At 43.8% G+C, this 20,849-nt stretch overlaps 8 protein-coding genes across 8 annotated transcripts; 4 read left to right on the top strand and 4 right to left on the bottom strand.

The window, feature by feature from the left end:
• Positions 1-457: 457 nt before the first annotated feature.
• GCK72_015890 (uncharacterized protein) lies at positions 458-2,224 on the top strand (the record flags this gene model as incomplete). The annotated part of the gene is made up of 2 exons (XM_003094846.2): positions 458-546; positions 598-2,224. 2 exons carry the CDS (start codon positions 458-460, stop codon positions 2,222-2,224), a joined length of 1,716 nt encoding a protein of 571 aa, XP_003094894.2.
• Positions 2,225-2,908: 684 nt separating this feature from the next.
• Positions 2,909-3,874, bottom strand: GCK72_015889 (uncharacterized protein; the record flags this gene model as incomplete). Its single annotated transcript, XM_053731197.1, has 1 exon — positions 2,909-3,874. One exon carries the CDS (start codon positions 3,872-3,874, stop codon positions 2,909-2,911), a length of 966 nt encoding a protein of 321 aa, XP_053585969.1.
• A 968-nt stretch (positions 3,875-4,842) lies between these two features.
• GCK72_015888 (uncharacterized protein) lies at positions 4,843-6,248 on the top strand (the record flags this gene model as incomplete). The annotated part of the gene is made up of 2 exons (XM_003094816.2): positions 4,843-4,928; positions 4,979-6,248. The coding sequence occupies 2 exons, from the start codon at positions 4,843-4,845 to the stop codon at positions 6,246-6,248; spliced, it is 1,356 nt and encodes a 451-aa protein (XP_003094864.2).
• Positions 6,249-7,182: 934 nt separating this feature from the next.
• Positions 7,183-8,157, bottom strand: GCK72_015887 (uncharacterized protein; the record flags this gene model as incomplete). Its single annotated transcript, XM_003094823.2, has 1 exon — positions 7,183-8,157. The coding sequence occupies one exon, from the start codon at positions 8,155-8,157 to the stop codon at positions 7,183-7,185; it is 975 nt and encodes a 324-aa protein (XP_003094871.2).
• Positions 8,158-9,090: 933 nt separating this feature from the next.
• On the top strand, positions 9,091-10,233 carry GCK72_015886 (uncharacterized protein; the record flags this gene model as incomplete). The annotated part of the gene is made up of 2 exons (XM_003094797.2): positions 9,091-9,170; positions 9,216-10,233. 2 exons carry the CDS (start codon positions 9,091-9,093, stop codon positions 10,231-10,233), a joined length of 1,098 nt encoding a protein of 365 aa, XP_003094845.2.
• Positions 10,234-10,885: 652 nt separating this feature from the next.
• On the top strand, positions 10,886-11,950 carry GCK72_015885 (uncharacterized protein; the record flags this gene model as incomplete). The annotated part of the gene is made up of 2 exons (XM_053731196.1): positions 10,886-10,974; positions 11,032-11,950. 2 exons carry the CDS (start codon positions 10,886-10,888, stop codon positions 11,948-11,950), a joined length of 1,008 nt encoding a protein of 335 aa, XP_053585968.1.
• A 411-nt stretch (positions 11,951-12,361) lies between these two features.
• Positions 12,362-14,051, bottom strand: GCK72_015884 (uncharacterized protein; the record flags this gene model as incomplete). Its single annotated transcript, XM_053731195.1, has 4 exons — positions 12,362-12,507; positions 13,002-13,518; positions 13,573-13,918; positions 13,972-14,051. 4 exons carry the CDS (start codon positions 14,049-14,051, stop codon positions 12,362-12,364), a joined length of 1,089 nt encoding a protein of 362 aa, XP_053585967.1.
• A 1,351-nt stretch (positions 14,052-15,402) lies between these two features.
• Positions 15,403-19,685, bottom strand: GCK72_015883 (uncharacterized protein; the record flags this gene model as incomplete). Its single annotated transcript, XM_053731194.1, has 7 exons — positions 15,403-15,949; positions 16,951-17,052; positions 17,168-17,260; positions 17,470-17,574; positions 18,141-18,268; positions 18,993-19,177; positions 19,520-19,685. The coding sequence occupies 7 exons, from the start codon at positions 19,683-19,685 to the stop codon at positions 15,403-15,405; spliced, it is 1,326 nt and encodes a 441-aa protein (XP_053585966.1).
• Between the last annotated feature and the right edge of the window lie 1,164 nt (positions 19,686-20,849).

Below are 20,849 nucleotides of genomic sequence, written 5' to 3'. Positions count from 1 at the left end.
GCTTGGTGAGACTTTCCTGAATTCCACCTCGCCCAAATATGCCACTGTCACCTTACAGTCATCGAGATATGATAGATGAAGGTGGGAAAACGGCCTTCAGATAAGGACTCCTCCCAGGCACCGAATCTCTTTTGTCGCTGACGGATTGTTGGACAGAATGGAAGGTCTCTCCATCACTGCTCAAATAGGCCAGTCCCGCCCCAGAATCCACGTCATCCTCTCCTCCACTGTCACCCTCGTTGTGGTCTCCGAGACAGCTAGCGGGTGGTGACCGAGTAGTACGACACTTCGACATTCCGCGTACGCCAATCCACATAGAGACATCTTTTCTGTCTCCCCTCCTCCACCTCAGTCATTCTCATAGTACATTTTGCGAGTAGTGACTCACTCCGCTCGTTCTCCTTATTTGCCCCCTATCTCGTCCTCGCAATCAATAATTTTTCTTCCAGATTTTGATATGAATTCTCAAGACCTTCTCAGCTACCTAAAAAGTCTGCCAATGAACGAGCTTCTTGCTCAGTTTCAAACCGCGCATGATAATGTGACGTGAGTTTTTTTTCGGAATTCTAGAGCCACCTACTTTATTGATATTTTCAGAAGAGCCCAACTTAACGCTGATCAAGCCAAGAAGCAATCACTTGAGTCCCAAAATGTTGAATTAGTTCAACAACTCAAGAATATGAACATGGCTATGGGGGATCTCATTACGGAGAGGGATGTCTTGAAGGAGCAACATGCCGCCAGCCAGTCTAGAGAACAGGGACTGGAATCTCAAAATGCTGAATTGATTGGGCAGCTTAAGAAGATGAACATGGCTATGAGCAATCTCATTGTGGGGAGGGATGCCTACGCCCAAGCCAAAAAAGTGGACGGCGATGCAATTCGGAAGCTCCAGGAGCAACATGCCAAAGAGCTCGAAAACAAGGACCTGGAACTTCAAACGCTTAAGACTCAATTGGCGGCAAGTCAGGAGCAACATGTCAAAGAGCTCAACGATAAAAACCTGGTTATCGGAGATCTGAAGACCCATCTATCTGCTGCTGAGCAACAAAGCATCGATAAGCTCAAGGTGCTTCAGGAGCAACATGCTAAGATTGAAAACAAGGACCAGGTCATCCAAGAACTGAAAACCCACTTACCTGCTGCCGAGCAACAAACCATTGAGAAAGTTATGGAGCTCAAAAATGAGAACAGCCGACTCTCTCAAGAAATTCAGAATCTCCAGGAATACAGCCTCCAGGGTGAGCAACGTGTACAGGGGACTCTTGCACTTTTGACGGAACGCTTGCAGAAGCAGTTGCAAGTGCATCAGAAGACGGATCCTCGTGTAAAGTGGGACGAAGACGGTATTCTGATAATCCAAACTTATTTGACCCAATTGGCGGCTATTCATGAGGACAGCACCAAGCTCCTGAAGCAACCCCGCCTATCTTCTGGAGAGCAACAACCCGTCGATAAAATTATGGAGCTTGCAAATGAGAACAAACGACTCTCTCTAGGACTTCAGATGTTGACTGATCAAAAAAATCAAAGTCTCTTAAAGGCACGGGAAGGCTTTGCTCTGAGGACGAAGCATGCCGACGAGATAAAAGACAAAATCCGAGATATTAGAGATTTAGAGACCCGTCTATCTGCTGCTGAGCAACAAACCATCAAAAAACTCAAAAATAAGGACCTGGAACTTCAAACGCTTCAGTGCAAATTGACGGCTTGTCAGGAGCAACATGTCAAGGAGCTCAACGACAAGGACCGTACCATCCAAGAACTAAAGACCCGTCTATCTGAGCGACAAATTGTGCATACAGTTATGGTGCTCAGAAATCTGAACAACCGACTCTCTCTAGAAGTTCAGAAGCTCCAGGAGGAGAGCATCAAGGCTGAGCGATTTCATCAGGGTCAGATGGAAATTTTGAAGAGAGCTCTGCAGAAGAAGGAAACCTTGCGTCAGGAGAAAAAGGAGGTTGTTCCTGAGCTCACTCAATTCCACACTGAGCTTGGCAAGCTCTATATGGAGCTCCAGGAAGCGAAGAAGCCGCAGGAGGCTCTGATGGCTCAGTTGGTTGATAAGGACAAGGAAATTGAGTATCTCATGGAGCAACTCGAAGCGAAGGATTCAGAAATCCTGAATCTGATGATTCAGGGAGGAGATGAGATGAATGAGAAAGCGGTCATGGCGGATTGGATGGCGGAGCTTGAAAACGGTCGTGACGGAAAATCGGAATAATAATTGCTACTGATTTATGTGATATTTTTAAAAGTGTGTTTTTGAATTGTGTGTTGAATGAATAATGAATGGATCTTGAATTTTTAGGGTGTCTTAGCAGGGGGGTGCTTCTCGAGGAGTTACAGTAGTCTTGTGGTCTTATGACTCTCCTGTTTTGGTCGAAGGACACATCTAGTCTGTTGCAATTGATTCTACAAAAGATCTGGAAGATAGATTGCTCTATCATGGGGGCAATTAAAAGCGAACGGATAATATGACCCGATGGAGCAAGAACAAAAACAAAATACAGATTTGAAATAAGCGTTTCCGTGCTAATGATCCCTAATTAGAGCAATATGGGAAACTGTGCTTCAGATTTTGGCCAGTAAGATTCCACTGCTGGTGATGCTCAAGATCACTAGAACGTGCTCTAAAAGGCTTGTCGCCTAGATATTTTTAAAATGTTCATATCCGTCAGTCGGAAGAAAATGATGTCCATTTTACTTTGTATGTAGCATGTGACTATCTTTATCCAAAATAAAACAGTTCTAGGTAAATAATTTATTCAGGTACAACACAAAAACGGTTTAAAATATGAAAATCTGAATGAAAAAACGAGTAAAAATAGAGATTTCGAGCTGAAAATTTGGGGATTTTCGGGGTTGGAAAATGACACGGATTTGAGGGAAATACAGAGAAAATGAGTTACGAGGACATTCCCAAAAGATTATGATAGTCCGCTCTGCCGAAATGTTTACGGAAAATCCAATCATCATCAGAGTTCCCAGACTCAGAATTTGGATTCATTCCTTTTGGAAACTTCGAGCCTTGAAGAACCATCTTCGTCAAATTTTGGATTTCTGAATCCTTAGCGGCCAGCTTCTCCTCATGTTGCTTCGTGAGGTACTCGATTCCCTTGTTCTTAGCAGCCAATCGAGCCATTAGAGCCTCCTGTGGCTTCTTGGCTTCCTGGAGCTCCACATAGAGCTTACCGAGCTCAACGTGGACGACCTCCTCATTTTTCTTCTTTTGCTCATTTGTGAGCTCCATAATCTTCTCAACAGTTTGTTGCTCCGCAGCAGATAGGCGGGTCGCTAGGTCTTGGATGACCAGGTCCTTGTCGTTGAGCTCTTTGGCATGTTGCTCCTGTTGAGCCTTAAGCGTTTGAAGTTCCAGGTTCATGCCTTCGATATTCTTGGCATGTTTCTTCTGAAGCACCATGATCATCTCGGAGTATTGTTGCTCTTCTAGACAAAGGCGGCGGTTTAGATTGTAGATCAATTGGCTCTTGTCGCTGCTCTCCTGAGCATGAAGCTCCTGAAGCTCCTCCTCCTTCCTGGCGCTCTCCTCTTTACTATTCGCCAATTGACTCGTAAGCGTTTGAATTATCTGACCCTTGTCGTTGAGCTCCCTCTCATGATGCCTCCTACTTTTCTCATCAGCCTCATAGATGACTTTAATGTGCCTTCTATAGCCATCCCTCTCCTCCACGAGCTTTTGCACAGCCAAATTTATCTTCTCGAGTGTTCCAATCAATGCAGCATTTTGTTTCTCAAGTCCCAGTTTGGCAGTCTCGGTGGCAGCATGTTGCTTCTTCAATGCTTCTTTTTCCTCATTGAGTCTCACACACTCGGCTTGAAGTTGACTGATATGGACGTTGGAAGGATCCATCGTAATACAATCGTAATCTGAAAAATGGTTATTGATTCTTGAGTTAGGAGAAGGACAAGGAGAAAGACGAAATAAGAAGAGTGACCACTCGATAGGTGTCTTATGAGGATGACTGGAGAAGAGGACGGGAAGAAGAGATTTCTCTATGTGAGTTTGGGCGCGAACTGCGTAGCGTACGCGGGATAGTTGAGCGTCGTCACCGCCAGCTGTCCGAATAGGATATCGCAGTGAGGGTGACGGTGAAGGAGATGACGTAGTTTATGGGGGCGGGGCTGACCTAGGCAACCTTCCCACAGCCTTATAGTGTTGGGTGTATGTGACAGTGGCGTAATTGGGTGAGGATCAATAATTTCTGGTGGAGTTGTGAAAACGAAAAATACAAGAGGATGTGAGGACCGGCTGTAGAGAAGGGGCGGAGTTTTAGAGTGTCGGAGCGAGAAGCAAATTTGTGAGAGAGAGAGTATTTGGAAGAGCCCAGGAGTATATAAATTTAAAATGTGAGAAAAAATCCTATGATACTCAGCTAGACCCAATTCAAGCAGAAATGTCTTGGTGAGCCCTCTTGAATTCCCCACACCTTATTATGTATGTTACACTGTCACCTACACACATCAAGATATGATAGATGATTGGCCTTCAGATGAGGACACCTCCCAGACAGCGAGTCTCCACAAATAGAGCCACGTCATCTTCTGTCATTGGCGCATCGATAAATCAGAAGGACTGAGGGAAGACCACTACTCAAATAGAGCGCGGACTAGGCTAGTCCCGGCCCCATAATAGTACGACACTCCGACATTCCGCGTATGCTAGGGGATCCGCGCGCAAATACACATTGAGACATCTCCTCTTCACCGGTCCTCCACAATGGGTGACTCGCTCTTCTCGTTTCCCTTATTCCTTTTTCCCTCTCTTCTCACTCGCCCCCCCCCCTAATAACGTTTATTCCAGATTTCGATTGAGTCACGATGAATTCTCAAGACCTCAACATTCTACAAAATCCGCAACTGGCCGACACCATTGCTAAGCATCAAGCCATGTATGCTATTACGCCGTGAGTTTTTTTCTGTAATTCTAGGTCACCTACTTTATTGATATTTTTAGAAGAGCCCAATTCAACGCTGATCAAGCAAAGATGCAGGCACTAGAGACCGAAAATGCTGAATTGGTTCAACAACTCAAGAATATGAACATGGCTAGGCTAGAACTCATCAAGGAGAGGGATGTCTCAAAGAGAAGTAATGATGTGCAGATTCAAGCCACAAAAGAGGATGCGGAGAGAATTCGGGAGCTTCAAGAGCAACATGCCAAAGAGCTCAACGATAAGGACCTGTTCATCCAGGAACTGGAGGCCCGCCTATCTGGTGCTGAGCAAGAAACCGTCGATAAGCTAAAGGTGCTTGAGGAGCAACATGCCAAGCAGATGAAAGACAAGAACGTGGAAATCCAAACGCTTAAGACCCAACTGGCGGCTAGTGAAGAGGAAAGTACCAGCAATAGTATGAATCTCCTAGAGCAATATCTCAAGGAGCTTGCCCAGAGAAACCTGGTTATCGGAAATCTGGAAACCCAACTAGCTGCTGTATCTGCTGCTGAGCAACAAATTATCGATAAGCTCAAGGAGCTTAAGGGGCAACATGTCAAGCAGATGAAAGACAAGAACGTGGAAATCCAAACGCTTCAGGACAAATTGGCGGCTTTTCAGGAACAACATGCCAAGGAGCTCAACGATAAGGACTTCGTCATCCAGGAACTGAAGACCCACTTACCTGCTGCAGAGCTACAAACCGTGGATAAGGTTAAAGAGCTCACAAATGAGAACAACCGACTCTCTCAAGTAATTCAGAAGCTCCAGGAGGAGAGAATCAAGGCTGAGCGACGCCTTCGAATTGCTTCGATGTTTGGACCGATGTTGACGGAAGGCTTGCAGAAGAAGTTGCAAGTTCATCAGAAGACAAAGGAGGTTGTCTCTCAGCTCTATCAAGGAATTCCGAAGGAGGAAAGCTGCTTTCCTGAGCGACGTCTGAAAGGCTTCTTCAAGGTGCAGAAAACCTTGCGTCTGGAGAAGAAGGAGAAGGATGTTGTTCCTGAGCCAACTACTCAACTCCACACTGAGCTCGGCAAGCTCTATATGCAGCTCCAGGAAGCAAAGAAGCCACAGGAGGCTCTGATGTCTCAGTTGGCTGCTAAGGACAAGGAAATCGAGTATCTCATGGAGCAACTCGAAACGAAGGATTCTGAAATCCAAAATCTGAAGGAGATGATTCAGGGAGGAGATGATTTAATGAAAAAGCGGTCATTGCGGATTCAATGGCAGAGCTCAAAGACTGTCGTGAAGGACAATCGGAATAATAATTGCTACTGTTATATGTGATGTTATTAAATGTGTGCTTTTGAATTGTGTGTTGAATGAATAAATTGATGAATGGAAGTTGAGCTTTTGTGGTGCATTAGAAGGTGCGGATGCTTACATCAAAGTTCTCAGATTACAGTAGTTTTGCGGTCTCACGACACATCCAGTCACGTCTTCAGTGGGTCTGACTTTCCGGAAATCTTTGAAAATTGATTGGGGCATTGCAAGCGCAAACGAAAAAAAGGAAAAATTGATAAATTAATAAAACTCGGTTTAAAAAAAACAGTCTGAGGATTCTAGTCGTTTCCATCCCGGCCATCCGTAACGGATCCGTACGCGAATCCGTATACCATCCACGCGCGAGTCAGTTGCTTTTCCATGCTAAAATGCAAAACCGTATTCTATTTGTTCGCGATTTTTGTAGACGGACCGTACGCGACTGGCCAGTCGTGAAAATAGCCGTAACGGATCAGTTACGGATCAGAAACCTGGCTCATCCGTATAAGGTTGAAGTGCACGTTACCTGTGAACTATGCAGCATTCATGCAAAACTAGCGCGCCTCTGCCGCGTTAGTGCTGCGCAACTGTAACGAAAAGTAGCCGAGTTGGTCAGTAAGATTCCACTGATGCTCAAGATTACTAGAACATACTCTATAAGTTTTGTCGCCTAGATATTTTTTAAATGTCAGTTGGTAAACAGAGTTTTTGGGGAAACGTTCATATCCGTCAGTCGGAAGAAAATGACGTCCATTTTACTTTATATGTGACTATCTTTAACCAAAATAAAACAGTTCTAGGCAAATAATTTATTCAGGTACAACACAAATCTGAATGAAAAAAACAAGTAAAAATAGAGATATCGAGCTGAAAATTTGGGGATTTTCGGGGTTGGAAAATGACACAAGAATTGATAAGAAAATAAACACAGATTTAAGGGTAATACAAAGAAAATGAGTTACGGGGACATTCCCAAAAGTTTATGATAGTCCGCTCTGCCGAAATGTTTGCGGAAAATCCAATCATCATCAGAGTTCCCAGACTCAGAATTTGGATTCATTCCTTTTGGATTTGTAAGCTTCGAACCTTGAAGGTCCTGAACCATTTTTGTCAATATTTGGATTTCTGAATCCTTTGCGGCCAGCTTCTCCTCATGTTGCTTCGTGAGATACTCGATTCCTTTGTTCTTAGCATCCAATCGAGCCTTCAGAGCCTCCTGTGACTTCTTAGCCTCCTGAAGATCCATATAGAGCTTGCCGAGCTCAATGTTGACGACTGCATTCTTCTTCTTCAGCTCATTTGTGAGCTCCATATTCTTATCAACAGTTTGTTGCTCAGCACCAGATATGCGGGTCGCTAGGTCTTGGATGATCAGGTCCTTGTCACTGAGCTCCTTGGCATGCTGCTCCTGTTGGGTTTTAAGCATTTGAAGTTCCAGGTTCATGCCTTCAATCTGCTTGACATGTTCCTTCTGAAGCACCGTGATCTTCTCGGTGTATTGTTGCTCTTCTAGACAAACGCGGCGGTTTAGATTGTAGATCAGCTGGCTCTTGTCGCTGCTCTCCAGAGCATGAAGCTCCTGAAGCTCCTCCTCCTTCTTCGCGCTCTCCTTTTTACTATCCGCCAATTGGGTCCTAAGCGATTGAATTATCTGATCCTTGTCGTTGAGCTCCCTCTCATGATGCCTCCTACTTTTCTCATCAGCCTCATAGATGACTCGAATGTGCCTTCTATAGCCATCCCTCTCCTCCACAAGTTTTTGCACAGCCAAATTTATCTTCTCGAGTTTTCCAATCAATGCAGCATTTTGGATCTCAAGTCCCAGTTTTGCAGTCTCGGTGGCAGCATGTTGCTTCTTCAATGCTTCTTTTTCCTCATTGAGTCTCACACACTCGGTTTGAAGTTGACTGATATGAACGTTGGAAGGATCCATAGTAATACAATCGGAATCTGAAAAACGGTTATTGATTATTGAGGTAGGAGGACGAGGAGAAAGGTGAAATAAGAAGAGTGACCACTCGGTGTCTTATGAGGATAACTGAGGTGGTGGAGGGGAAGAAGAGATATCTCAATGTGTGATTGCGCGCGAACTGCATTTGCGTACGCGGGATGGTGGAGCGTCGTCACCGCCAGCTGTCCGAATAGAGAGATGACGTGGCTGACCTACTCGGCTCCATGTGAGCAGTGACGGAGACGTTTGGCCTAGGGAACCTTCCAACAGCCTGATGAGTGTAGGTGTGAGTGGCGTAATTGGGTGAGGATCGATAATTTTTGGAAAGTGGGAATGTGTGCCAGGGCTTCTTATTTCTAGAAACTTTGGGATCTTGAAAATGCTATTCTGGACCGCCAGAGGAAGTGAAAATAGGGGAAAAACAACTGGAGCATCGGTACATTATAGTGCGAAAACCGGATATAGAGAAAGGGGCGGAGGTTCAGAATTTGTCTGAGAGGGAAAAAACTGTCAGAACGATCTCCCGCCGACCAACCGTCCCTATCCAGAGTGTTGGTGAGCGCTCCTAGTTTTCACCCACATCCAATTATGTCACACTGTCACTTACACACATCAAGATATGACAGATGACAATGGGAAAACGGCCTTCAGATGGGGACTCTTCAAATAGAGCTCCACGTCATCTTCTGTCGTTGGAGGATTGATGCAGACAGAAAGACTGCTCAAATAGAGCGGATTAGGCTAGCTCCGCCCTCATAATCCACGTCATCCTCTCCTCTACTGTCACCCTCATTGTGGTCTCCAAGACGGTTAACGGGTGGTGACTCACTCTACTCGCTCTCCTCATTTTTCCTCCTTTTCCCCTTCTATCTCACAATATTAAAATCTTCTTACAGATTCCGATCGAGTCACGAGATGAATCCTCAAGAGCGTCTCATTCTCAGCATCCTACAAAAACATCCTGCTGAGGCGCAAGCCTGGTATGATTATGTAGCGTGAGTATTGGCATTCTAGGCCGCCTATTTTATTCATATTTTCAGAAGAGCCAAACTCGACGAGAAAATGAGCAAAGCTATGCGGGATCGCATTGTGGAGATGGTTGTCTTGAGCAAGCAACCTGCTACCAGCCATGCCAATGAACCGAACGACAAGGATCTGGAAATCCAAGCGCTTAAAACCCAATTGGCGGCTAGCCAAGAGGAGAGCACCAGGAAGAGTATGAAACTCCTGGAACAACATGCCAAGAAGCTCAACGACAAGAACCTGGTTATCGGAGATCTGGAGACCCGTCTATCTGCTGCTGAGCAACAAACTATAGATAAGCTGAAAGTGCTCGAGGAGCAACATGTCAAGCAGATCGGAGGCATGAACCTGGAACTTCAAACGCTGAAGACCCAACAGGAGCAACATGTCAAGGAGCTTGCCGAAAAGGACCTGGTCATCCAAGAACTGAAGGCTCATTTCCCTGCTGCGGAGCTACAAACCGTCGATAAGGTTATGGAGCTCACAAATGAGAACAATCGACTTTCTATGAGAATTCAAAAACTCGAGGAGAGCATCAGGGCTGAGCGATACCTTCCATTGTTGACGGGAGGCTTGCAGAAGCAAGTTCATCACAAGACAAAGGAGGTTGCTCCTCAGCTCTATCTACCAGTTTCGAAGGAAGAGAGAGGTTTCCTGACTGAGCGACGTCTTCAAGGTGTCTTCAAGGCGCAGGAAGCCTTGTGTCAGGAGAAGAAGAATGTCGTCTACAAACCAACCGTAGCCTTGTATCAGTCTCGTCATGAGTCAGGAAGTCAGAAGGTCGTCTCTGAGCCAACTTTTCAACTGCACACTGAACTCGGCAAGCTCTATATGGAGCTCCAGGAAGCAAAGAAGCCACAGGAGGCTCTCATGGCTCGATTGGCTGTTAAGGACAAGGAAATCGAGTGTCTCATGGAGCAACTCAAAGCAAAGCTGGCTGCTAAGGATTCAGAAATCCAGAATCTACAGAAAATGATTCAGGGAGGAGATGAGATGAATGAGAAAGCGGTCATGGCTGATGGACAATCGGAATAATAATTGATACTGATTTATGTGATATTGTTGAATGTCTGTTCTTGAATTGTGTGTTGAATGAATAAATGGATGAACGAAATTCGAGATTTTGGGGTGTCTTAGCAGAGGGATGATAACACTTCCATTTTCTACTGGCGTCGACTTCCCCCTAGGCCAGAAAGCCCCTTTCACACATCATATGGCATAGAGGGAAGATCGAGCCGTCATTGGGTGAGGGAGGTCCTCCATGCCAGTGTCGCCTAGACCAGAAGGCCTTCCTCATAAAATACACAGACAAATAGAGCCAGGGTCAGCCTCACACCCATTATCTACGTCATCTTTTGGTTCTGACCAACTACACACAGACACATTGAGACGGTGTCTAAGTAAATCAAAGATCCTCTTGGTACCCTGGGAAGGTCCTGGCTCCCTAGTCACGTTTTACCCAGGGGACTATACAAATAGAGCGGGTTAGGTCAGCCCCGCCCCCTCTCCTATAGTCCATGTTATCTTCTCTCGTCCACAGTCTTCCTTATTTTGGGGGTCCGAGGCTGGACGTGACACATTTATTGATTTTTTGTTTTTCACTGACTTGGACGGCTGCTGTACCTGTTCTTAGGCTCCTTCTCCCACTTTAAACTTGAATCTTTTTTTCCAGATCCCCATTTCAAACATGTCTACCAATGAGAATTGCACCGTTCAAAACTGCTACCAATGTCTAACGAATAGGTTTTGGAAAATGCATGATGTATTTCTCAACACGTGAGTTTTTTTGTCTCCATCGAGGTGTCATAAATTATTTATTCCCCACATTTCCAGAAGTGTTCGTCTCATCAACTGCGAAAATGAGAAGCGACAACTCGAGGCTCGCCTGAACGAAGCAAATGCGGCTATCGGGAATTACAAGAAAAATAAAGAAGAGCTGGAGAGCAAGCTAGTGGCTAGTCAAGAGGAGAGCGCCTTGAAGATTCTGGAGCTCCAGGAGCAACAGGAACTGAAAATGCGGACATTGGAACTCGAGTTATCGGCTGTCCAGAAGAAAAGTTCCGAGAAGATTCAGGAGCTCCAGGAGCAACATGGCAAGAAGCTAAGCGGGAAGGATCAAGAGATTCAACAACTGGAGATCAAGTTAGCAGTTGCCAAGAAAGAAATCTCTGAAGAAGAACTCCAGGAGCAACTTGAGGAAGTGTCTGTGAAAGATACAGAAATGAGAGATCACGTTGAGACACCACAAAGCAAAGAGCCCACTCTACATGACATTGATCTCGGTAAGCTCTATATGGAGGAAGCGAAGAAGCTACAGGAGGCTCTCATGGCTCAGTTGGCTGCTAAGGACAAGGAAATCGGGTATCTCACGGAGCAGCACAAAGGGAAGCTAGTCGCTAAGGACCAAGAGATTACTAACATCCGTGAGCAACACATATCAAAAATAGTTGCTCGGGATTCAGAAATCCAAAGATTGACGGAGAAGGTGAAGAATGTAGATGAGAGAAATGAGAACCAGCGGAAGAGCATCTGCCATTTTCAACAGACGATAATTGCAAATGATCAGGAGATTAAAGCGTTGAAGGAGAGGGTTACCGAATTGGAGAAGGACCTTGAATATTATCGTGATGATGAGATGGATAAGAATGTGATGACGAAGGATCCGGAGTTTGAAGCGTTCATGGCGGATTGGAAGGCGGAGCTTGAAAACGGAAAGAAAATTGACAACCGTCGTGACGGACAAACGGAATAATACTTTCTACTGATTTCTGTGATGTTATTGAATGTGTGTTTTTGAATTGTGTGTTGAATGAATAAATGGATGAATGTGACTTCAACTTTAGGGGTGTCTTACTATTAGCAGGGGTATGCTTCTAGAGGAGTTACAGTAGTCTTGTGGTCTTATGACTCTCCCCTTCCGCCATCAAGCCCGAGGGAAGATCGCTCGATCATAGGGATAATTAGACCCCGGGAAGATCCTAATAGCCGTCTTCAGCATACAACAGGACAACATATACGTCACTTCTTCTGTTTCTCGCCAACTACACACAGACACCTAGAGAAGCTATCTTAGTAAATCAAAGATCCTCTTGGAAAGGTCCTTGCCCTATCAGGTTACAGTAGTCTTGCGGTCTTAGGACTTTCTGGCAAAGCACCCATCTAGCTATTGTTCCGTCACTATCTCTTGCTGTCGATTCAACAAAAGATCTGGAGGGAAGATCGGTCCATCATGAGGGATAATTAGAGGCAGATGGACCAGATGATGGTGCAACTCTGATCTGAACTTTCTATTAGAGCGACGTGGACCAACTGGGCTTCAGATGTTGGCCAGTAAGATTCCAACTCCGGTGATGAAGTCTGAAGTGAAAAAACCTTAAAGTCGGAAGTCGAAATTCCCAACAACTCGGACGGTGTCCTAAGGAATCTCAAGTTGACGTGGCTGAACAATCTTATAGTATGATGAACATAGATTTTGCAATGGTGTGATTAGGAAAATCATTATCTGAGAATCTCAATCTACCAGAATTTTCAGGTTGTGGCGCTTGAGTTTTTAAAATGTTCTCCCAGGAATCTGTGGAATGTGGTGACCCTAGAAGCGTTTTCGAAAACAGAATGTACTTTTGAGTTTAAAAACAGTTAGGTTCCATTTAAATCATTTATTAAGGTACGACAAGAAAAAGGTTCAAACCATAGAAATCTAAGAAAAGAAACGAGTGACAAATAGCGATTTCAAGCTGAAAATGATAAGAAATAAGGAACAAGTACAAGGGTAGATCCAAAAGCCTTTTACCACTCTTCCTCACTGTCCTCATACTCAATAGAGGGCTCTGGCTTCAGAAGCTTCGGACTTTGAGGCGCCTCCTGTCTCATTGCATTGAATTTCTTCATTATTTCCGATTCCTTGGCGAATATTGTCTTCCGAAGGTTGGCAACCATCTCCATCCGAATCTTTTTCTTCTCCTCTCCATCCTTAACAATCTCCGTCAATCTTTCGATTTCTGAATCCTTGGCAGCCAGCTTTGCTTCATATTGTTTCGTGAGATATTCGATTCCCTTGTTTTTAGCAGCCAATCGAGCCATCAGAGCCTCCTGTGGCTTCTTGGCCTCCTGGAGCTCCAAATAGAGCTTGCCGAGCTCAGTGTGGAGTTGCGTTGGCTCCGTGACGACCTCCTTCCTATTCTGCTCTGCAGCAGATAGACGGGCCTCCAGTTCTTTGATGGCAAGGTCTTTGTCGTTGAGCTCCTTGGCATGCTGCTCCTGCTGGGTCTTAAGCGTTTTAAGTTCCAGGTCCATGTCTTCGATCTGCTTGGCATGTTGCTCCTGAAGCACTTTGAGCTTATCTGCTTATTTTTGCACTTCTGAATTGAGACGGACGCCTTGATTGTGGATCATCCGGTCCTTGTCGCAAAGAGCAATATCATGTTGCCCCTGGAGCTCCAGAATCCTCTTCAAATAATCTTCCTTCCAATTTCTTTCAGCAACCTCCTTGAAGGCTTGGATCTCCATCTTATAGGAATCCCTCTCCGTAATGAGTTCTTGCATAGCTATGTTCATCTTCTCGAGTTTTCCAATTAATTCAGCATTTTGTTTCTCAAGACCCATTTTGGCAGTCTGGGTGGCGCCGATGTCCTCCATCAAGTCATCCCTCTGCGCGAAGAGTTCATAAATTTTTGCCATTTTGTTTTCGAGATCTTCAGTCAACTCAACATTTCGGAGCTTTCTGGAAAAACGAGATATTATAAGTGAGCTAAAAATTCTGTCGAAATAACTTACGTCGCATTGTGTCTCGCACACTCGTCTTGAAGTTGAACAAGTGGATTCTGTAGGAAACCGAGAATCTTGGAAGGATCCATCGTAATACAATCGGAATCTGAAAAACGGTTATTGATTTTTGAGTAAGGAGAAGGACAAGGAGAAATGCGAAATAAGAAGAGCGACCACCCGATAGGTGTCTTATGAGGAAGAGTGAGGTAGAGGAGGAAGGAAAGAGGAAACGTCTCTATGTGGGTTTGCGCGCGAACTGCGTAGCGTACGCGGAATGTCGGAGCGTCGTACTACTCGGTCACTCCCGAGAGGAAGGGTCTCTATGTGTGTAGATGACGTGGATTATGGGGGCGGGGCTGGCCTACTCGGCTCTGTTTGCTGACGTTAGGCCTAGTCAACCTTCCCACAGACCTATAGGGATGTGTGTAGGTGACAGTGGCATAATTGGGTGATGATCAATAATTTCGAAAAATGGACGGTGTGCCCCAGAGGCCTTTAGCCATCTGGAACCGTCGGACCTTGGAAAATTCTATACTGGGCCGCCTGAGGATATGAGAATTGGGAAAAACAGCTAAAATGGGTTGCAGGTGATATCGGGGTATAGAGAAAAGGACGGAGCTTAAGAATCCATCAGAGAGTGGGATCACATCAAATCCGTCAAATCTATTCATGGCACTCCTCCCAGACAGCGAGACTCTTCAAATAGAGACACGTCATCTTCAGAAGAAGGACTGGAGGTAAGACTGCATAAATAGAGCGGAGAAAAACAAAAATGAAAATATGAGCCGATCAAACCGCGACGCAGCTATGTGATGCGTAGCGTGTCTGTGGAGAGGTCTTTGGGAAATCAGGATAGATTCATTCTCTGTCTGTGTGTCTTGGTGTCCGGATTTCCCCCCGGCGGTCTAATAATCAGAAGTAGTTCTTAGATACTTAGACCTCCAGATTTTTGGAATTCGAGGCCATCATCAGAAAAACCTAGGCCACCATCATGTGAGTAGCGTAGACCACTAGCAGCTGAGATTTCTATGTCAAAACCTAAAAATTCTAGTGTATCCGTTAAAGTTTCCAGGCTATCATATAAGAATCCTCGACAACCAAGTTTTGGGATTCTAGGCCATCATATTCTCGGCCACCACCTCAAATTCCTAGGTCACCTCATCTCTATCCTTTCATCTTTTAAGTTCTTGTTGTACATTATATATTTTTATTCAGATATATTTTTTATTTCAGATATATAAATCAATATTATGATAATACAGTATCACGAAAAAACGAATCAATGTAAGTGGATAGTTGAAAATTTGGAGAGCGATTTTGTAATTTGGAAATATCAAGAATTGATAGCAAATGATAATGAAAATGGGATTTGAAAAAACAAAAAAAAACACAAAGTTATACAAGTGCGCTCCGTCGAACAGTTTTTTAGAGTGGCGGAGTTTACCAATCCTGATCAGGGTCTCCATTTCCATAATTCACTCCCAATCTAACCGGATCTTGAATCGCCGCCTTCTTCTCCATCACCTCCGAACCATGATCCTTGCCATCCATTTTCATCTGAACGCTGTCCTTCAGATTCTGAATTTCTGAATCCTTCGCTTCGAGTTGCTTCAAGAAAAACTCGATTTCCTTGTCCTTAACAGCCAACTGATCATCGTGGGGCCTCTTCGCCTCCTGGAGCTCCACATAAAGCTTGCCGAGCTCAATATAGAGATGAGTTGGCTCTGGAATCTTCTCCTTCTCCAACTTCTGAATCTCCAACTTCTGAATCTCCAGTGTGGTCTCCAGCTCCTGAATCTTTATCTCATAATCCGTCATCTGCCTCTCACACTCCATCTCGCCCTCTACCATCCGATCCTTCATCTCGTCATATTCGGCACCCGCCTCCTTCAACGCCTCCTGGAATTTATCGATTCTCGACTGCTGAATGCGAATTGTGTCCAGATGGTTCTCATTGGCCGCTTCAACATCGGCGTACTTCTTTTTTCTGAAAATTAGAGATGATGAGGTGGCCTAGAAACCGAAATTTATGGAAAAACTAGTCCCCGAGCTCAGAAAGTCAGTTTTTGACATTTTCAGCGTTTCTAGACTCTAAAAACACCAATAAACCACTTAAAGTGGGCCGTGGCCGAGTTTTTCAACGCGTGGCCTAGAATACCAAATTCATTGAAAACTAGTCCCCCGAGCTCAAAACGCGCCCAAAAATGCCAAAAGTCGCAAGAATAACTTAAAATCACTAAAAATGGTCCCTGGCTGAGTTTTCCGACTCGTGGCCTAGAAATCCAAATTTATGGAAAACTAGTCCTCGTGGTCAGAAAGTTAGTTTTCGACATTTTCAGCGTTTCTAGAACCTAAAAACAACAAAAAACCACTAAAAGTGGTCGGTGGCCGAGTTTTTCAACACGTGGCCTAGAAATCCAAATTTTGCCAAAACTAGTCCCCAAGCTCAGAGAGTCAGTTTTTGAGATTTTCCGCGTTCCTAAAGCGTGAAAACAGTAAAAATCACTAAAAATAGTCCGTGGCCGAGTTTTCCACCTGGTAGCCTAGAAATCCAAATTTATCGAAAACTAGTCTCAGAGCTCAGAATGTCAGTTTTTGCCATTTTTAGCGTTTCTAGACCCTAAAAACAACAAAAAACCACCGAAAGTGGCCCGTGGCCGAGTTTTCCAACGCGTGGCCTAGAAATCCAAATTTCTCGAAAACTAGTCCCCGAGGTAAAAAAGTTGTTTTAGGACGTATTTTGATGGTTTGGAGTGAAAAACAATTCACAATAACAAAGAAAAAGTCGAATTTTCTTCATGGCCGAGTTTTCCACCTGGTGGCCTAGAAATCCGAAATTTGAAAAAAAAACTCGGCCACACTCAACTTTTGATGTTTTTGAGCAATTTTCCGGTTGTTTTAAGTTATTTTTGGCACAGTAGTCTAAGAGTGTCGGTGGCCTAGAATCCCAAAAACTGGTGGCCTAGAAAAACCAAAAAAAAAACTCACAGCTCGTCAATTTCCGAGTTCGCGAAATCCAACTTGGCACTGATACTAAGTATTTGTGCGTTGCATTTAATGAGTTCCATCATGTCTCGATCGTCGCGTGGCCTAAAAACACAAAAAGTTGCTTTCATCTGATGGCCTAGGAATTCAAAGAACCCGTGGCCTAGGATCCCAAAAAGTCGGTGGCCGAAGTTTTTTTCACATGGCCTAGAAAACTCACAACTTGGCAACAATATACGTCGCCTCCAGTTCGATCTCCAACTTCCGGATTTTAGCATCCCGCTCGGCGAGCTCCTTCTGGAGCTTTAATTCTCTGAAAAATGAGTTATTGGGTGGCCTAGAATTCCAAAAACTGGTGGCCTAGAAATCCAAAATTATAAAAACTAGTCCCCAAGGTCAAAAACTCAGGTTTTGACGTTTTTAACGTTTCTAGAGTCTAAAAACAAGAAAAAAACCACTTAAAGTGGGCCGTGGCCGAGTTTTTCAACACGTGGCCTAGAATTCCAACAAAAAAAAACTCACTGCTCGATCAATTTTTGATCAGCTGCCGCCAGTTTAGTCTCCAAATCCTTGATTGTGGAATTCCGTTTGATAAGTGTGTCCTCGCGGTCGTTGACCTGGTGTTGTCTGAAAATGTGGGAGATGGCCGAGTTTTCCTACTCGTGGCCTAGAAATCCAAATTTTGGAAAAAACTAGTCCCCGAGGTCAAAAACTCAGTTTTTGTCATTTTCAGCGTTTCTAGATTCTTAAAGCAACAAAAAACCACCGAAAGTCGCCCGTGGCCGAGTTTTTCAACCCGTGGCCTAGAAACCCTAATTTTTGGAAAACTATTCCCAGAGCTCAAAAAAGTTGCTTTAGGGCTTATTTTGGTGGTTTAAAATAAGAAAACTGAGGAATTCACGAAAAAAGTCTGAATTTGTTTGTGGCCGAGTTTTCCACCTGGTGGCCTAGAAACCCAAATTTATGAAAAACTAGTCCCCGAGCTCAGAAAGTCAGTTTTCGACATTCTCACCGTTTCTAGAACTTAAAAACAAGAAAAAACCACCGAACATGGTCCGTGGCCGAGTTTTCCACCTGGTGGCCTAGAAAACTAAAATTTGAAAAAAAAACTCGGCCACACTCAAATTTTGATGTTTTTGATCAATTTTTAGGTTTTTTAAGTCATTTTTTGACATTTAGACAGGAAAACTCACAAAATTCCGACATGAGCACGATAGTTTCTGAGCTTAGTTTGCACTGGAACATTCACAGAGTCTTCGGAGCTATAATCATTCAAATCTTCAACTTCGTCGTCATTGTGAACAGGGAGGTTTCGAAGGCGCTGCAAGAGTTCAGGAAAATTATGATTAGTAAGAGAAAAAATCGGCGAAAAATAAGGGAAAAATGAATTAAAAATGGCAAAAACCGGGTTGAAACTAGCTACAGACAGATATAGCTGGGGGTACTGTATAGGAAAAGAAGACAGTGGACACACGAACACACAGACAGAGTTCAATATTTTCACTAAAAACATCTGCATTTTAATTTTCATGGGGACGCCATTTTCAAACGACCTATAAATTTAGTTTTAGGTATTTTCGACTACGGGGAGTCCATTTCTGCGGTCAAAACCTGCTGAATGTATCTGCGAGCGGATTTATGAGCTCTCAAACATTTCATGTGGTTAAAAAATGGAGAAATCGGGGGTTGTTTTCGTGTTTTTGACACTTTTTCCTGATTTCTGGAGCAAAAAACTCGGTTTTTATCGGATATTGTGGAAATTTCTAGAAAAAATGAGTTTTTGGCTCGAAAAGATTGCTCTGTCTGAAATCACATTTTTGCAACGTACGAGCACATACATAGATCGTTTGAAAATGGCGTCCCTAAAGCTTTAAAATTGAGAAAAAAAGCGTTGAAAATGGAGCAAAACCATCAATTTTGAAAACTTTGGTACCCGAACCGGGTAATACTCGGCTCCCGAATCGAGTACCCGGGTCTCTGGTACCCGGCTCCGCACGTGATTTTCGCGAACACCGTACACCGAATGCAGGGTAAATGGATCATACCTCTTTTTCACGACGACCATTCAGAATGAGAGCATGCATTAGTTTGTGTTTAACATCGTCTCGTTCTTTCACTAGTTCCTCTGTTGATGATCCAGGATTGAGAAATACAAAAATAGCTTGCTCGTCATTTGTCAGCACCAACTGCAGCTGAACTTTCGATTTGTGAGGCGGAGATACTCTTTGACCTAGAAAAATGTACATAATAATTTTGATACTTACAAACCGGGCCAGAACGGGCCAGCTCCCTTCAAACGGAATACTATGAGCTCAAAAATATACCAAAATGTAGATCTCGACGAGTGCTATGTCCGAGACCTACTTCGGGTCGGATGGCTATTCGTTAATGTGCCGCGGGCCATTTTCGCGTTTTTTGCACTTTTTCCCGGCCCGCGGCATATTAACGGATAGCCATCCGGCACGTAGTAGGCCACAGACATAGAACTCGCTGAGATCTACATTTTCGTATATTTGAGCTCATAATATTGTTTCGGCCCGGTTTGCAAGTATGTTTTTTAATTCTATTTTACCTTTAATGCGAGTTAATTCCCAGGTGAAAACTTCTGGACTTGCGTCGTCTCTCCATTCGATGTGATCACTGAAAACAGCTAATAGCCCAACTGGTGACTTTCCTGCTCCAGCTTTTCTGTACTTTACGTGGTCAACACTAATTAATGCTTCAGTTTCGTCAGTCATCTGAAATTCAAATTAAAACTTGTGAAAATAGATGAAAAATGGTGAAAATCTGGGGCGCTAATAGCTCATTGTATATTTTGCAAAAAATTGGTAGAATAGGGTAGAACAGTTGGAAAACAGCATTAAAAATGAGCGAAATTGAGCGAAAATTGACCGAAATTGATGAAAAAAGCCAAGTAGAGAGACAAATTGGCAAAAACGTGGTTGAATTACGCCAAAAAGCGGAAATTGGTGAGAAATCGACGAAAAAATACTAAAAACTGCAGAAAATAAGATAAAAATGGTCGAGAGACTAATTTGGGATAAACTGACCCAGAAAACGGTTTGGGACCTTAATCCCACACGGGGGTAAATTGGCGCCAAAGTTCAAAATTCAAAATTTTTGAATTTTTTCTGCGAAAAAGTCAAATTTTTGACGAAAAAGTCAAATTTTTGAATGGTCACATTTTCAATAAAAAATTGACAAAATTTAAACAAAATTTTGGGAAAAAGGACTTTTTTTGAAGTCAGGCCTTGACAAGCACACTTGCAAACCTGGCCGAATCGGGCCGGCTCGTAACTCGCGTCAAACTCAAAATTATGAGCTCAAAAATATACCAAAATGTAGATCTCGACGAGTTCTATGTCTATGACCTACTACGGACCGGATGGTAATTTGTTTATGTACCGCGGGCCGGGAAAAAGTTCCAAAAAACGCAAAAATGATCAAAAAACCCATTCTAGCAGGGCCCCCGGCACATTAACGAATAGCCATCCGGTCCGTAGTAGGTCATGGACATAGCACTCGCCGAGATCTACATTTTGCTATATTTTTCAGCTCATAATATTGAGTTTCAAGCGAGTTACGCATGGTAAATTGGCGCCAAAGTTCAAAGTTCAAATTTTTTGATTTTTTTCTGCAAAAAAGTCAAACTCATCATTAATGGTCACATTTTCAATGAAAAATTTTAAAAAATTAAAGAAAATTTTGGGTGCAAACCGGGCCGAAACGGGCCGACACGGGCCTGCCCGTAACTCCCTTCAAGCTCAATAATATGAGCTGAAAAATATACCAAAATGTAGATCTCTGCGAGTTCTATGTCTGTGACCGACTCCGGGCCGGATGGCTATCCGTTAATGTGCCGCGGGCCGGGAAAAAGTGTCAAAAACGCGAAAATGATCAAA

The sequence above is a fragment of the Caenorhabditis remanei genome, chromosome IV (genome assembly GCF_010183535.1).
Source record: "Caenorhabditis remanei strain PX506 chromosome IV, whole genome shotgun sequence".
NCBI classification, from domain to species: domain Eukaryota; kingdom Metazoa; phylum Nematoda; class Chromadorea; order Rhabditida; family Rhabditidae; genus Caenorhabditis; species Caenorhabditis remanei.
Note: the sequence above shows the minus strand (reverse complement) of the source record. Positions and strands in the feature narration are given on the sequence as shown.